Source organism: Mustela lutreola, chromosome 1, assembly GCF_030435805.1.
Source record: "Mustela lutreola isolate mMusLut2 chromosome 1, mMusLut2.pri, whole genome shotgun sequence".
In the NCBI taxonomy this organism is placed as follows: domain Eukaryota; kingdom Metazoa; phylum Chordata; class Mammalia; order Carnivora; family Mustelidae; genus Mustela; species Mustela lutreola.
Genome location: NC_081290.1, coordinates 270,001,311 through 270,019,276, shown reverse-complemented (window position 1 = coordinate 270,019,276; position 17,966 = coordinate 270,001,311). Strand labels below are relative to the sequence as shown.

Below are 17,966 nucleotides of genomic sequence, written 5' to 3'. Positions count from 1 at the left end.
CCCACGGCTGACTGTGAGGATGAACAGGAATGCCCCAAGCCGCACAGTGCCTGGCACACAGGAGACATCCACTCATTGTTAGCCCAGCCTTCCTCTGAACGTTTGTGTCTATCTACAGAATCAAAGGACTTCTTCCGAGCCTTCAGCGTAAGGGTGGCCAAGTGGGCCATGTAGACCTGGCATATTACTCTGGTAATCCAGTGGCATGCCCTCAGTTTGCACCTTCTGTATCCACTTTTAGATCACCAGGACCCCTACAATAACCCTCCAGAACACACACAATGGAGCGCACAAATGAGACAAAAAGTACACGGAACGTAGCCCGTGCTAATCTCACAAAGTAACAAACAGCTCCTCCTTTTGCAATACGTACAGAAAACAGGCTGGCTGCCTTGGTTAAGAATGAATCACTACCCTGGATGGGATTTGGACTTTCACTTGGCACGTGGGTACAGCATGCTCTGCCCACAGACGGCTTTCCACAACTGTCCCCTAGCTATCTGAAGAATTACTCGAGACAATATCCACAGAGAACTAACCTGCCCTTGCCCTGTAAAGTCTTTCATGGACAAGTTTGAGGGAATGATGAAGGTCAAAGAGGATGATGTGGGGCGAAGATGGACATGGGACTGCCCGTCCCTGTTCTGAGTCAGGCCCCGGTAGCCAAAAGTCAGCCGGCGCAGAAGCCGTCTCCACCTCCACGGCCAGCTGTCTAGGCACTGTCGTCAGCACAACACAGGCCTCTAAAGAGAACTCCCAGTTTTTTGTTTTCACATTTTCAAATAAAATGGGCCTCCAAGAAAGGGAACTACCATTCTCTCGGGCTTCCGCATGCCTTCTGTGGAGGGAAGAAATAAAAAAATATGCATTATAATTACTCTCTGCCTTCAAGTGGGTAATTCTGATATGGGATGTTGAATGTTTCAAAAGTTAGGACAGAAGCATGAGAAAAATATGGGTGAGAAAAAAAAGAACATTCCCCCCCTCTTCCATTAGTATTTTCAAAAGAACAGATTTACTGTCCCATCTCTCTTTGAGCCTCGGACAAGGACCTAGTTCTTCTACATAAGCCTGCATCAGAGAACAGACAAAGTGTGATGATTTTCTTACCGTTGAGTGGTAATCTAAGTGGGTACAGTGGGCCTTAGTGCAAGGGACACGAGCTTCGGATCCACAGAGACCTGTGCTCATTTCTGGCTCTACACTTGCAGTTTTCCAATTCAGGCAAATCACACAACTAATCTGAGTTTCATTTTTGTAAAACGGGAATAAGAACAGCGTCCTTGCAGGTTTGCCAGAAGGACGAGATAATACTCAGCACAGCTCCTGTTCGCGGGATTTAAAAGCTGTTTAATGCACGCCTATAAAAACAGCGTATCATTTTCATCTTCATAAATGGGTTCTTTTAAGTCTTATGGACGTCACTTCTCTCCTGACAGCCTGTAGAGGTGTAGACAGGAGGGTTGAAGAAGGACACAGTTCATACCTAGAGACCTTCGGGCTCTAATTCCATTGCTGAGGCCAAACGGGTCTCTTTTTTCCTTGCTCCTTCTAAATTCTAAGTGAAACTCTAAATTCTAAATGAGTTCAAAGAAAGACAGTGCGGCCTTGTACCTTATGTCTCATCCTGTGAATCTGTGGCGGGCAAAATAAAACTGTCACCTTCCATCCACACAAAGCAGGCTAAAAAACAGGGGTTTTTTTAAACACATTGCTGAATTTATGAAAAACAAACAGCTGAACCAGGTGACCTGATAACTTCACAGTCAGGAACTTCAGTCTAGCTCGAAGGAGAAAAAGAACTCCTTGTGTTCAGGATTTTAAAAAAAATGTGTATTGATTAACGGTTTTCTCCATGCTGGACGCCAAGAAAGATGCGAGCAAAGAGAATTTCTCCTCCAACTTGGCAAGGGTACTATACAATGATGAGGACGACTGAAGATGACCCCACGCCCAACCTGACAATCTCTGTCACAAATACAACCACAGACCAATGAAATAAATGGTCAGATTCCCTCTCCACCAACCTCAAGCTCACTTCAGGAATGCTCGGGCTGCTTGGTGTAGAGCGGGTGCACGTGATCGTAATTCCCCCGCAGTCCCTGAATTCGGCTCAAAAGCAAGGTGGCTGTGGCTTCTACTTCTCTGTTGCCTCCTCTGGCCATCGTGACTCACTCGGCCCGTCCCCTCCTGCCTGCTAACAACTCTGAAAGTCATAATCTGAAGCCGGGGAGCTCCTGAGGTCAATTCAAATTTAACACTGAAATCAGCTAAAACAGAAGGCTGAGTTAAACCTATCTGAAACGTACAATGTAATCGCTTCCTTCACAGGGAGGCCAGGGGCCAAGTCAAACAACCTCTATATCCATCAAGTTTGGAAATTGAAGAGTTGGGGAGGAGGAAGGCAGTGGCTTGCCTTTTTTTTTCTGTCAGAGCTCAAAACCAATGTGACGAAAGCTCACTGGAAATTTCTATTGCCTACTCTAAGTATTTACTTAAAGTTCAAACCCAGCAATTTAGACTTAAATGTAACCAAAAAAAAAAAAAGTATTTGGTTGGAGAGTGAAAAAAAAAAAAAGTTGGTGGGGGGTGTGTGTGGGATTTCTGCCTGCATTAACCCTCCCAGCAGCAGACATGTTCACCACAATATTTATTTTAGTAAATGTACAGAAAGTGAAAAACATCACTTTTGCCTCTAGTATTTCAAAGCCTTGGACTTACTTTTTAAAAAATATATACACTACTAATGCCATACATACAGATTCTGATGGCTTTGCTGGCACGGAGGCCAGAGCTGACAGCCCCATTTACCAACTGAACAAACACCCCCCTGAAGATTAAACATGGTTCGTGCTCTCCCCAAACAACCACTCCGCCAGAGCCCAAGCGGAGACCTAAAAACCACTGCTGGAAAAAAAAATCTGGTTCAGTCTCTAAACGTGTCAAAACTGGGGCCTCATCACTTGAGGGCTCACTTTCCTCCCTAGAGCCAAAAATATTTCAAAAATAAACTAAGCTCCTGGTCATAAAATTAACCGCTACATCTTAGCAGGGTCTACCAAAAATTAAAACTGAACACCCAGCTCCAAAACCGAGGTTTGCGCTCGTGCTTCCTGTCACCCCCATGTCAGCACTTGGACCAAGAAGGCAAAAAATAATTCCTCCCTTCTTAGCTGTCCCCAATGATACCTGCCCAAAAGAAGGGACTTGAATTCACAATAAACCATTCACCTGAAGCCCAAAGTGGCCAGCCAGGGTTCGTAAGGCAGGAGAGGGCTCTTCTGCACGTGGCTCTGCCCCTCTGGGCGGGTGGGCTGCTGATGGGCTCCCTCGGAAAGCGGGCGGACTCCGTGTGCAGGACTGGACGCACCAGTGGGAATGCAGCTCGAAGCAGTGGCCTATTCCAGATCCCAGGAGGGCCACACAGCCTTCCTTCTCAAAATGCGACTCATCCTTTTTAAGCCAGTGACCAACAAGCAGCACCAAGCTGTCCGATCCACTTCCCTCTGGGCAAGACATGGGCCATGGCCCTCTCTGTGCCCCCCCCACCCCGGCACAGCTCCTGTTTATCTCTGCCTTTCCTTTCCTTCCTGTCCACTTCGTCCTTCTCCCCTGCTCCTTTTTTCCTTCTACCCCTTTCTTTCTCCTTTTTAAAGAGTCAAATAAATGAAACAAACAAAAATCCAGGAAACTAGATGTTGGAGAGAAACAAACTAGGCATGAAAAGATAGTTAATGAGAAAAAGCACTGCTCTCTGGAGTGTAAAACAGGGCCTTCGCTTAAAGTAGCTATTTTGTTTACTTAAATGATGGCTCCCTGAATAGAGAGAAAGTGTATGATTCTCTCAAGAGAACAAAATCCCACTAAGGAAGATTTCTTAAATGTCTCAAGAGGAACTAAAGAATTTTCTTGGGGCAAATTCTGATTTGCCTAACAGACAGCAAATGTTCTTCTTGCAGCCTAAACTAGAGATCTACTACTGGTAGTTTCCAAAGTAGACTATCCCGACTTCAGCATTACCAATTAAAAGGGAATAGCCATAAAAAGTGCAGATACTACTGTCAGGCAATAAACTAGACCTTATCGGTGATAGTGGTGCACATTACAAACTTCAAACTCATTCCTTGCTCTAATCCATCAGAAACTTCCTGGCTTTAATAGGCTATAAAGGGCAGGAGCTTTGAAGTCCCTGGGATTAGGATCAGTAATAGACAGACTGAATGAGAAACTAAATGCAGGTGGAACATACTCTATGCGTCCTGAACGAAAAACAAATCCAATTAATCAAACAGTCCTTAGCCCCAGCTGCCGGCACCAGCCAGCAGCGCACAGGGGTGGCCAGTCAAGGGACAAAGCGATTAAGGATGGACCAATGGGAACCTGAGTGAGCGCTCTCTTTAAGGAACTGATTCCAAGCCTGAAGAGGGCATGCTCTGCTGACATTCCCAATGGAAAGTGAAGCCGTCCTTTTTTTTTTTTTTTTTCTTCCTGAAGCAAAGTGCAGTATCAGAGCCCAGATAAGGAAGGAGAAAACTAATGCCTTTTAAACTGAGTTTTCATGTAAACAGTCAGTTGAGATGGCTGAGAGAAGCTGAGCTCTGTTTTCCCAAGGCTGCTGGCCTTTGATCCAGCTGATTCCTAAGCTCTCAAACACTTGTGGCTACAGCGCATGCCATGGGCTTGGGGTTAAATGGGCCACCCCAGAACAAGAATGAGATGACTGAGAAAACTGGGGTCATGCTGCCTCAGAAATGGCATTGTTGTTGACAAAGCAGGACAACTCATTTAAACCTAAGGACGCAAATAATTTGGCCATCCAAAACCCAATCCAGCTGAGAGCTGTGCTAACACCCAGACCAAGCCTTTCCTGAACAGACCATTTTCCCACTCTTCTTACCTTCTGGGGGGTTTTTATTCTGGTTATTCCAGACGACCAGCAGCTTGGATAGACTGGGCACCTTGGACACCTCGGTGATGACCCGGAAGAGGCTCTCCACTCGGTCATACGTGAGGACGATGGCAGTGAAACCTTGCGACTGTGGCGGGATCAGCGGGAGGAAGAGTGGGTTGCTCACGCTGCTCCACTTCTGCAAGGCAACAGGTTCATGTGGGTCAGCGAAGGATCTAGTCACCATGGGGCGGATCTCTTTTGAAATGTTGTCCATAAACCAGGATGTGGGAGATTTAGTGACTTTAACATGACCAACCCAAGAGCTAAAGCAACTATTCAGTCTTCTTTTCCCCAAAACTTGTATTGACTCTCTTTAATTAACTTGAGCTATGAAGTCACCCAAGTAGGAGCAGAGAATTTTTGTAGCTGAGAAGAGATATCTAGTTAAACACAGCAGATTAAACTCGTACATTGAGCTCCATTCTCTCCTGAAGCCAACTCAAGGGACAGTAGATACAAAGTACAAATGGACAATGACAGTGAAATGAGAGAAAAGACACAACAGGGATGAGCAGTATTGACGGGCTTCAGAAAGACTAGGAGGGACCAGAGAAGTGGTAACAGAGCAGGAGAACGAGGGCAAAAGCTAAGTAGCCACACAGAGGTGCCAACAAAGGAACCAAGTCCAAACCGTTGAACTCCACAAAGGCTCAGAAATCAGCTCAGCAGGAACCTGGGGTAAGAGAAGGGGCAGGGTTGAAAACAGGAAGCCTGGTTAAAAACAAGTATAAGGAGCAGAGAGACCCAGATCCACAAACCTCTGCTTCACGCAGCCACTCAGCCAGAAAACTCCTCTTGCTGCCCACCCCTACAGGAGCGGGGAGGCCTATTCTCTGAGGAACTGAAGCTCTGGGCATGGAAACATGGCCACAGCAGAGAGGAAAATGGCAGTCAAAGTCTATCTTGGGAACGATGACCCACCTGCCCTCCTTCCCCTCAAAGTCCCCAAACACTGGCAGCCATCGGCCTAGATTCCCCCTCCACCATTGGACAGTGACACCCTAAGCACAGGAGGCTTGTCCTTGCACCCAGAGCTGCCTTCCAGTCGGGTTTTCAGTGCTTTGCTGGTAGTTATAAACAGATCCTAGAATCACAGTCGTCTCAAGAACATCTTCAGCATAATGACAGAAACCAAATGAACAAATAGAAAAAGAGGAACTCAGAGGACACAAGAGACAACAGAAGACGCAGAAGGAAATTAAAACAACATCAATGACAAATTATATTCTCAGGAAGAAAATTTTATCCATGAAATAAGAATAAACTGCTATTTTTATTTTAAAAGATCTATCAAAGAACAGGAAAGAACTCTTGGACATTAAAAATAGAATAGCTTAATTTTTTTTTTTTAAAAAAGCAGGATTAAAAGAAAAAGGTAATCTATTCTAGTCTTGTGAACAAAAGGCAAAGATGAAAAACAGCTCAGAGAAGATGAGAAAATCCAGGAGGTCCAACATCCACCTAATAGGAGGTTCCTGAAAAAGAAAACAGAATACAGAAGAAACAAGACTATCAGAGAAATTAAATAAATTATTGGAACAAAAGATAGAAATGATGTGAATTTTCAGATTGGAAGGGCCCAATAGGTAATTAGCACATTGAGTCTGGAAGAAAAAAAAAAAAGACAAAAAGCAAAACAACAGAAAATCTATCAAAGCACATCATTTCTGACACTGTGAATAAAGAGCGTGAATATACAAAATGCCTAAATCTAGGTGACGAGTTCTAGGTGTGAGTTCACTGTACATTCTTGCAACTTCTCTGTAAGTTCAAAATTTTCTCAAAATCAGGTTTAAAAAGTAATGAAGGAAATTCAATTTCTTTGCTTATCATTAAAACATTAAGTACATTTCAATGCGGTGATACAAGCAAAAATGTTTTTGTACTGATAATAAGATTAAAACATTTTCATGTTTTTTTAAAAGATTTTATTTACTTATTTGACAGACAGAGATCACAAGTGGGCAGAGAGAGAGAGGGAGGAAGCAGGCTCCCTGCTGAGCAGAGAGAGCCCGATGCGGAGCTCAAGCCCAGGACCCTGAGATCATGACCTGAGCCGAAGGCAGAGGCTTTAACCCACTGAGCCACCCAGGCGCCCCAACATTTTTATATTTTTAAACAGCTTTTTTGAGATATAATTAAATGTTTTTGGTATATTATGTAAGTTTTTAAAAACTGTGGTAAAATAATGTGAAACTTGCATTTTAGCCATTTTTAAGTATATAGTTCAGTGGTGTGAATTACCTTCACATTTATACGTTATTATGTGAAAAGCCCGGGACCAAACTTCATCTCTGCTAGAAGGTGGCTGGACATGAAACATCCTACTGTTATTCTGGCCGCTTAGTCTCCCGTCCTCTGGGATTCCCAAGGTCCCCCATCAGCCTCACCCTTATCACTGATGGACACCCATCACCACATAGAGGACAACAGCTGTTTGCCAGATGTAACAGTGTGGGACAGGAAATGTACACAAACACATGGAATACACATGGGATGGGAACTCAAAGAGACTGAATGGGATTCCAGGAGTCCTAATGTAATCAGGATATTAAAGCCAAAATGTCCACAACAGGCCATAATTAGATTTCACAGCCGTGAGACACAATAAGAAAGGCTGACTTTGTTTCCATGACCTCACGCTTTGACTTTAAGCTGCAGGGTCAGGAACGTACCGAGATTTTAGCACTGGTACCCTAGCATCTCATCACATTGGTAGGACCCCCTTTTAGTTATCTACGCCACAGCTTATTTCTCATACCTTCCTGACCTTTATGGAGACGAAGTCAGTAAGCAGCCCCGTGCTTCAGTTACAGCTAACCCCGAAAGTGCAGTCTCTCCGCCGTCACCATCCCAGGCCGGTCATTCACTCCTCCCCACACAGTACTCTCTTATGCTTGAAAAACACCATTTTAAATGAAAAAGACACAAAAGCCGAGTTTCTGAGGTGCTGTAATGTGTGTGAAAGCTTTACTGAGCACCTAAGTGTTAGGCGCTAAGTGTCATGTCTCATCTGAGCTGCCCAACAACCCCCAAGCCAGATATGGTTATTCTCGTTTTACAGAAGATCAAACTATAGGCTTAAACATAGTGAATGATGCTTAATCCTTTGCTTCACCAGTCAAAAAAAGAAAGAGAGAAAGAAAGTCAGAAGGGAAGGGAGGGAAGAGAAAATGACGTGATGATGTTCAAGGTCTGGCTTCCAAACACCGTGGTGGAGGCCATGGCCCACCCTTGAGCCCTCCTGCTCTGAGTCCCAGGTAGGTACCGCCATTTTGTAAACTCTGGAAACCAGAACTGTGGGGAACGCCAGAGTTTATTACTTCTAACTCTTCTCTGAGACAAAAATGCTGGAAGTTCTTTATCCTTGATAATCATGTGTGGGCCAATAAGCCAGAGATCAACCCAAACACTATGACTTCAGAAGGTACATGGAATAAAACTCACCGAATATATAACACTGACACAAAGGAAACACATAAATTAAAAAAGGTCAATACGCCTCTAACGCAGAAGGAAAAACTATTAAAACTCCAACAAAATGGGGTCTGTTCTTCAGGAGAAATGGGGAATGCCAACACACTTGAATGCCTGTATGACATTAAAAGGAGAGGAAAGTTCCCTGAGAGCCGCGAAGCTTGGTTTCAGAAAATGAATCCCTTGGAATTTCAACGGAGGCACCCCCTGAGGGGCATCAGAGCTCTGATTTCAAGGCACTGCCAGGAGAAGGAACCAGAGTCTCTGGCAAGATGACCGATCTGTTCTCATCCTGTTTGCCAGCTCTGTCCACGATTCCGATGACTGTGGAAGGGGAGGAGGGGAGGTAGGAACGGGTGGGTGGGAAGCAGACAGTTACTTGTCTTGGTGCTCAGTTTTTCCACACTCCTCACTTGCATACCAGATAGGGCGTGAAAACTGGGGAAGCAGAAAAGGCAGCATCAAGGGGAGAGAGAGGAGGCAAAGGAGCATAACAAGGTCTGAAAAACCAACACTTCCCGTAAAAGGCAGACGTTGAGATGAACACAGACGTTAACACAGAAGCCGCTGAGCATCTGTTTCCTAGGACACAGGCCTGGTGCTCTACTGCAGGATGTGCCGACCGGGTGGAGGCAAATGACTTCAAACAGTGAGTTGGCACATTTGGGGTCAGTTTGGGAATCACGTGTCTTGAACATAATTTCAGGCTCTTTCGCTTACCAGCTGTGTGACCTGGGCGAAGTACTTAACCTCTCTTGCACCTCAGTGTCCATAACTGCGATAATAACGACTACTTTTCCTGATATGAGATATAATAATAATAATAATTTCTAATAATGTTAATCAACATTTAATTATGATTTCTTAACAAGCCAGAAGTTGTTAATGAAAGTAAATAGTTAGTAGATGGAAAGTACATCACACTACAAGCACATCTGGTAAATGGTCGCCCACGGCTGATCCTGCAGGAGTAATCGTTTCTCTGGGCTTTCCTTTCTTTTTTTTTTTTTTTTTTATAAAGATTTTATTTATTTATTTGACAGAGAGAAATTACAAGTACACTGAGAGGCAGGCAGAGAGAGAGAGAAGGAAGCAGGCTCCCCGCTGAGCAGAGAACCCGATGCGGGACTCGATCCCAGGACCCTGAGATCATGACCTGAGCTGAAGGCAGCGGCTTAACCCACTGAGCCACCCAGGCGCCCCTGGGCTTTCCTTTCCACGGTTCCTACAAGCGGGAGGGCAACCATGAGGTCTCTTCCAGCAACAAGTTTGAATGACTTGTTGACTTATCATGACTTGACCTTATCATGATTCACGGTCCTAGTTTATCTGGATTCTCTACCTCTATTTCCTCTCCAAATACACTGTTTTTATTTTCACAGTTTCCTCTTTTCCTTCCTGTTCTTTATATTTTATCTCGAGAGCTCCAAGACAGCAAGAGCCGTAGCTGTTACAACAGCTTGTACTTAGCCAGTGCCCAGCACCACTCAATAAAAACATGCTTGAGAATGGGTAAGTTAAACCCCATGACCCAGGCAGGTCATGCTCTTTCTGTCCTCTTTATGTACAGATGTGAACAGGTGAGGTACATGCAAATAAGGGACGTCATGAGTTCTGAATGTAATTTCTAACTTAGTTCACTCATTTTAAAGCACCTACGAGAACCTCAGTGGGCCAACTATTCCAAAGAAGGGCAGGATGGGGAGAGTCCACAGAGAGTTTGCATTTAGACCCTGCCATGTACTAGTTCTGTGACGTGTAAAGCTCCTCCTGTGTTGATTTCCTCATCTGCAAAACGAGGACCATGATGGCACGCGTCTCCCAGGGCGACGTGACAAATGAGGTCGGCCCACGAGCGATGAGCGCTCAGCACAGAGCTTCGTGAACCGTACTTTACACCAAACACAAAATCGCCCAGCTCTCTCCATTCATATTCTTCTTGCCTGCCAGAACACCGGTGTCACCAATTCAACAATCACCCCTACTGATCGTATTTCTGGTGCACTTCCTGAGCTCATACGGTTCGCCTGGAAGAGTCTCACGGATGCCGGGACAAACACAGCCTTCCCCCTCAACATGCTCGTCATCTGGTGGGGCAGACAGCTCACTGAGATAACCAGCCCTGGCATAGGTATTCCAGTCCTATGGGAGTGTAAAGGTCTACACAGCAGCCTCGCCCCCTCGGAGGAGATGAGGAGGGCCCGCTGCATCGGTCCAGCGTCAGTGGGCGAGTGCTGGCAAACTGAGTGAGCAGTCTTGCTAAGACCCCTTCACCAGATCCGGAGAGAAGGAAGGAGAGCGGGAAATGAGAGGGATCGGCCAGGCCGCCAAGGCCACAGCGTGAAACGCCTTGAATGGGGGAAGGTTTTGTAAGTCACATGATTAGCTTTCCATGGATTTCTTTCGTAACTTTCTTTTCCCGAGTATTGTTTTTTCCCATAAGTGAAAATGGCTAACTTTATGTTCTATTTCAAAAGGTCAGAAAGAGGAAATGCTGATCTGCAGCTAGGTTTCTGTGCCAATTGCTTTTCCCCTCCTTGAACATAATCCCATTTGCCTTTGGAGCACAGTGACAGCGTGGAGAAAGGCAGCTTTAATTGGGGTATGCGCCTTCACGCAGACACTCCACTCCACTGGGGTAAGGTCAACAAACTAACCCCCAGAGAAAAAAACTTAGCGGAGAAGGACATTTCAGAAACAGCATTTAGTCACCTCTGAAATACCTTTAAGAGCTACCCCCTGCTGGCTGACCAAAGAGAGTGTCTACAGTCTGGGACCTCTTGACCCCACTTTCTGCAGGAAATCAAGCAAATTTAAACCTCCATAATTTACTCAAGACTCTGACTTCTGCCAGGGAAAAGGCAAACAATGCTGGCAATTAACTCCGTTGCCTGATTAGATCTCCATCGTGGCAAGACAGGGCATGAAACCAGGCACCCAGCGCTGGTGACCCGAAAAAAAAGGCGAAACCCACTTATTACAGCTGCACCGTCTGCATCTTGGCTATCGATACCACTCTCAAACCTACACAGTGCAACTGTTCACTCCAAGATGGGAGGAGAGGTATGCATCATTCTGCCAGAACACTGGCAGTTGGCCAAAATACCTTGTCCATCTCTCGCCCATCCTCCCGAACTTCACTTCTCACTCCCACAACAGATATTCATTATGGAACCTTCAATAAGAAATCCAGATTGTTCAACTGCAGTCACATAAAAGCAATCCACAGTAGCTATGACAACTGTCAGGTCACAATCCTAGCTTTTGTATTGCTTATTCTGGAAAGCTCTGGTGAATGAGTGAGCAGTGAGCAGACTAAGTAGAGAGAGAAAGTCGTGGGTTTGGGTTTCAAGGTGCCTCATAGAAAGGCCCTGGGAGGCTAGGCGTAAAGTCAACTTGCAGGGCAAAGTTCCTTCAAGAAAGAAACTCAAACTAGGTGTGCCTTTGGCAATCTCCCACAAAGAAAGTTGTCTGGACCCTTCTTACAATCTTGCTCCCCCCCCCCTTTTTTTTCCTTCAGTTGAAAGGTCACAGTAGCCCTATATGAGCTTAACCAAAACCATTCTAGCCAAGGTCACCTACCATACAGACAGTGGAGAAGATAGGAAGCAAATGGCCTTTGCTAAGCATCCTAAAATGTTCTTGCTGAACTACTCGAGGATTATAAAATCAAGAGTGAGAAAAACCACATTCCATTACCAACTAAAGGGCTCTTTCAACCTAAACCAACCAAATTCCAGACAGAAGAACTCAACCTCGAAGAAGGATGGTTCAAAATTTAATTCCTGTTATGCACCATATCAGAGATATTTTTTAAAATGTCACCACGTATAAATTCATGTGACAAGAAGAGCACTCAGCATCCCAGAATGAACCCACATTTCATTTAACTGAAGGTGTCTGCCTGAGCAGAAAAGTGAGAATTCAGAGGAGAAAGGAAGGCAGGAGAGGACAGGCTTGATATACAGAAGCTTTTGAGCCCCTGGTAATGAGGAGCCTTACCTATCCCTACCTTGATAGAAAGGGCAGTTTTCCTGCTTGTTTTGAAGTTATCAGCCCCTACCTCAATGTGGTTTCAATTATGAATTACCAGACTAAAAGGAGGGAAAAGCTTTGATTTATTCTTTTTTGCTCCAATTATGCATGATGTGTTTCCACTGAAGATTTTGAAAAGTATTTCATCATGCCTCTCATCCTGAAGTGGTCAAAGGGCAAAACCAAAAGGAGTTAACCCTTCCATTTCTCCTCTAGGTTCAAAGAGACTCCCTACCCACGGATCCGGGGCAGGGCCTCCGAAGCAAACCAAGCCAGGAAAGGGTTAAGCATTAGCATCATATTACTAATGTGCATAAGGGTGGTGTCCCCTGTCCAAAATGGTGAGATGATATTTATGTTAATGGTTACTGGGAGATTTGAAAGGGGCAATCAGTAACGTGGCCCACGTTACCTTAACCATTAAGCCTCTACGGCCCCAACTACTGGCAGCACACACTCTACTGGGCCTGCATGGCCTTTAGAAACCGGAGAAGCACAGAGACCCAAGGCCAGTCTTCAAGCAGGCGCTCTTAGATCAAGGGAGAAAAGATTCGGCAACAAGTCTGAAGTTTACTCGTTGCGTTCTATCTTTAACTCATTCCACCCATAAAAAAGAACTGATGCTTCACAAAAACAAGGATAACACCATAGCTAGATCTCACTGACTTCCCACTAAACAGACACATGACAGATGAAGAAAATCAAAGGCTAGAAATCCCCTTCGTGCTGCGGATTAACTAAGGGAGATACTAAGTTATCAAGTTAGAATTCCTATAACTCACTTAGAGTAATTTGTTCATAAATACATTTTCTATATGGTGGAACTGGAATGAGCCTAACCACATCTGGGTGCACCAGGAAAATAGGGACTGTGACTCACTGACATCCAAAGAAATTGAGCCAGAGACATAACTCAGGGTCACAGGAGCATGGGGCAAGCGATTTCTACCATTAGTCTGCCTTTTTCTTCCAGGTAAGTTTAAGGACTTCTCTTTTTCTTTGGTGTACCTCAGTTTCCTTATGATGATCCTGCTTGTGGTTTCTAGGTCTTGCCGAATCTGAGGTCTGGTATCATTCAACAGTTCTGGAAAGTTCTCAACGACTACCCTTTCAAAGCACCTCCTTCCTCCCTCCCTCCCCCTCCCTCCCTCTCTCTCTCTCTCTCTCTCTCTCTCTCTCTCTCTCTCTCTCCTCCTTCTGGAACTGATTAGACCTTGCCCCTCCATTCTCCGCATCACTTCACTCTTCTGTCGCTTTGAGCTGCATCTGAACAATTTCTTTGAATCCAACAATCTAATCTAATCCAATAATCAAAGTCCTTGAAGATGTGTTTCTGCTGGTTCTCACTCATGATGTCTCCTCATTTCTGTATGATCTTACGGGTTTTAACTGTGAGCTGCTCATTTCCTTAGATACTTTATTTGTAAGAATTATATGAGACCCAGATTGAAGACGAACTACTCAAGAGAGGGTCTGTGTCTACTTCTGCTGCTTCCTATCAATTCAGGGCCACTTCTAATGAAATTCTCCTCAGAAGGCTTATCTGGACCACACAGTTGTATGAATTGGGACAAGAAACCATGTGAAGGTGGCTTCTCACTGTAGTTATCAGCAGCAGGACCACTACAAAAGCTATTTCTCTTTACCCTTACAGTAAATATCTAGACTTTTAGTTTCCTGGCTTCTCCAGGAAGCTCTTTTTTGAGTCCCCAACTTGCACAGGCCACAGGCTTTCCATCCCGCTCCCGTGTCCCACTCTCTAGAGCAAAAGCTCCAGGTCATCAAACTGTGAAAATCTCCATGGCAAAAGCTGACTCTGGCTCCTACTCACCTGCCAGGACACCTGGTTCCACTTTGTTTTCTGACTCACTCACTTTGTGAGTCAACAAATACCTCACTTTCAGGCTCGTTTGGCCAAGGAGTAACGCTGCTCTATAATACTTCATTCAGAACATTAGCCTTTCAGTCAGGAAGATCATTAAGCGTGTCTTGTCCATCACAAAGCCAGTGACAGAAGTCTTTCTCTAGTCACACTGTTGACCTAATTATTTGCTGTTGTGTTTCCTATTTAATTGGGGTGCCAAGTTTGAGAGCCAGATAGAAACACGAACATACGGCAACATCTTCTAACAGATGGAATGATGGACTTCCGACTCCATGTCCTCTTTTATGAGATCGAATGATGGGGAGATGGCTCTTAAGTAAGTCACACTTTCTTTACCTGTAAGAATGAAGCTAACAGAATGTTCACTCTTGGGGTCTTAAGTACTGAGCAATGGAAAATACACGACAGGGCCTATCTGGAAATAGAAACAAACACAAGACCGCTGTCCCGTGAATTTCAGTTTTCCCCACCAGGGTTCTACCCGCTTCCAAAATTTGTTTCCATGTGATAAAGCCTTATGTTAACAAAACTTTTCTTTTTATAGTGCTACACCACTTCCAAAATTCTTGCACATATGTTATTTCATTAAGCTCTCATAATAATCCTGCAAAGTGAGTAAAAACCCCATTTCTCAGATAAGGATAACAAATTTTGAAGCACAAGGTCAAGTTAATAAATGGCTTTGAACCGCAAGGTTTGATTCCAAAATGTCCTTTTCAGTGGTCTTGATTAGTCCTTGGTAATCAGCCACTACGCTGCACTCTTCTCCTAAAGCAGTTATTAACCCTAAACCCATCCTACGGATGAGCGGTGTGCTACAAAGAGAGATTCTGTAAGCAACCTCAAGTCACTGGGCTCATTACCAGGAGAGAAGGGATGAAAATGTGCAGTTCAGGAATTTCTGAGCTCTAGTTAGCTTACTGGAGACTCACAGGTTAAATCCATCTGAATGCCTCTCTAAAAATTCCAGCTATTATCTGAGTTTCAGCTACTTAAATTTTTCCTTTATATACCACTGAAATTCACATTTGGCTAAATGCCTGCCCTCTTCTGTAAAGCCAAACTACTGTCAAGAAGAGCAGGAAGGGTTGCCACTGATTGCTTTTCAGGTAGTAGAGGAAAAAGTTGACATTTCATCCTCCTCTTGGTTGGAAAGGAAGCCAATCATTTATAAGAACCCTTGTCTGGCCGCGGCTTCCATCAGTGGGATGGACAGAAGCCAGTTAAATGGCTCAACATAAGCCATATTAAAAGAATTTGGAATGAGCAAAGAGTGGGTTCCATATGCTGATGCTTTTAATAATTCATGAGTTCTATCAGTCTGCAAGTAATAAATTTCACTAAACATGTCTACGGTAAGATAGTTTTAAGATACTGTTAATCAATTAAGTGGGTGAATACAAAAAAGTAGGGGCAAAAGTAACACATCATTGATTTTTATTGGTTCCTAATTCGATATAGTAAAAATAACAGCTTAGCTGCTTGATAGGTCAAAAGATTTATTTTTAGGACATGGTCTTTAAACGCATAACCATCATCCCTAGATCTGTTACTTGAAAAGTATACTGTAAACTCTTAAAAGTTATGCTTTAATGAAAAAACCAGTGATTTATTTGATTCAAATAAACAAGGCTGATCTATCATCTGAAGTTTTCAAGAATGTCAATGGTGAAACTACCACTTCTCATGAGAGGTAATACACATTTCCAATTTCATCGGACTCTCCTATAGTTGGAATAGTCTGATAGTTGGAAAGAGAGTTTTATTCTCTGGCCCAGGCATAAAAATGTCTGCCAGCCAGCTATGGTATGGAGGAAGACTTCACCAGCTTGGTAAACAGAAACTCTTGAAAAAGATGAAGTTACAGCTTGTGGCATCTAAGCACAAAACACCAACACGGGTACGGCCTAGAAAACCAAACCTTCTGTGTGGTTCGGAGCTGAGAGGAGTACAACACCATCATTCAAGCTGATACAATTTGGAAAGAACAACCTCTACAATGTAGTAATTTCTGAATTCTTAATTTCTCTGGAATTCAAGTAAGGCATATGCTTAGTCTCCTCTGTCTTATCTCTGCTTCCTCCTGCAAAAAAGGAAAGGCATGAACCTATGAGGGCAAAAGGAGACAAGAGTGGACGAGAATTCAACACATCTTGGGAGGTGAAACAGATGACGTTTCTTGCTATCCAACACAGAGAAATGTAGGATGAAATGTAACAAAACTTCAGAATATATAGCTGAGGCCAGGGGACATGGGAACTCTGAGGCACCAAAGATGAAAAAAAAACAGCAATCAGGAGCCGAACACACAGGAGGGACTGGCACTGTGGAACCCTGAGGAAGGCAGAAGTAGTTTGCTCTTGGTGCCACATGGGTTTAAGGTCCACGCCAGAAGAGAGGGACAATGGCTTTGGGCACAGTACATGAGGGAACTAGAAGTGGGACATATACACAAAGGCAGAATCCTTTGGTGAAAAGGTGGTCCAGAATGTCATCCCCTCATAGATGGAGGCAATAAAAAACACTTATCTTTTTCAACCTGAGTTTGAGTTGGGGTGCTTCCAATGGAGACCAGCCTTCACAGAGGTTTGGGGTTTAAACAAAATCACCGTCCATAGTATGGAAACCTCCTATGAGAAATTAATGTTAAAAACTGATTTATCTCCTGGATAACTTTGGAACACCCAGCAGAAGCCAAAACAAACAAAGGAACAAGAATGAGCAAACCCTCTGGAGTAACACCCCATAGCCCAGGTGGCAAAGATTACCACAGGAAACCTTACTGAAGATGAACTCACATCCCAAAATTATAAAACATGTAAGGAAACAAAGCAACAAGAGCAACAGGCAGTTAGAAAAACGACAGGAACAGACCTTACAAGAAATTTAAAAACGGATCGCAGGAAAAGATCAAGTATCTCAAATAATTATAAAAGGATGAACTTTAAAATACACAGTTTTTAAAAAGACGCTCTGAAAAAAAAACCAGGCAGACAGATCTGAAAAATAATTAAACTGTTTCTAAAAATAACCACTGAAATTTAAATCTCAATGGATGAGTGAAAAAGAAATTAGTCACAGCTGAAGAGAACAGCAAAATCGATGTGAAACAATTACCCAGCGTGTAGTACAGAAAGATAAAAATGTGGGAAACGTGAGGGAAGAAAAACCTGAGAGACATAACAACAGGATGAAAGAGGTCTGACATACGTTCAACAGGAAAAGGAAAGATTTGTGAAAATGACAGATAATATTCGAAGAGAAAACAATGGAGAATTTTCCAAAACTGATTAAAGACATGAACTCTCAGGTCAAAGACAAAATAATTACTCTCAAAAGCAGATAGAAAGTGGGAATTACAGCCGTTCAGCAACCACTACAAAAACTGATTTGGGTGAGAAATCGTCAGTAGAGGCGACAACCAGCCAGGCAAAGTTTGAGAAGGAGCAGGGCATGTACATGGTCTCAAAGCATTTCCCCATTTGAGACGATGCATTTGAGACATATAATTTTTGTGATATTCCAGTCAAAAAGGCATAATTTGAATTTCAACAATTTTCAACTGAATGCATAAATTGATACAAAAGCATGAGACAAACCCAAATCAAGAGATGTCGA

At 43.7% G+C, this 17,966-nt stretch overlaps 1 protein-coding gene across 1 annotated transcript in view; it reads right to left on the bottom strand.

Moving 5' to 3' along the window:
- The window catches only part of EXT2 (exostosin glycosyltransferase 2), a 140,335-nt gene that overhangs the window by 41,779 nt on the left and 80,590 nt on the right, over positions 1 to 17,966 (bottom strand). Inside the window, exon 9 of the mRNA XM_059140388.1 lies at positions 4,898 to 5,087. Within this exon, the coding sequence (XP_058996371.1) occupies positions 4,898 to 5,087 (190 nt within the window). The remainder of the gene's footprint in view (positions 1 to 4,897; positions 5,088 to 17,966) is intronic.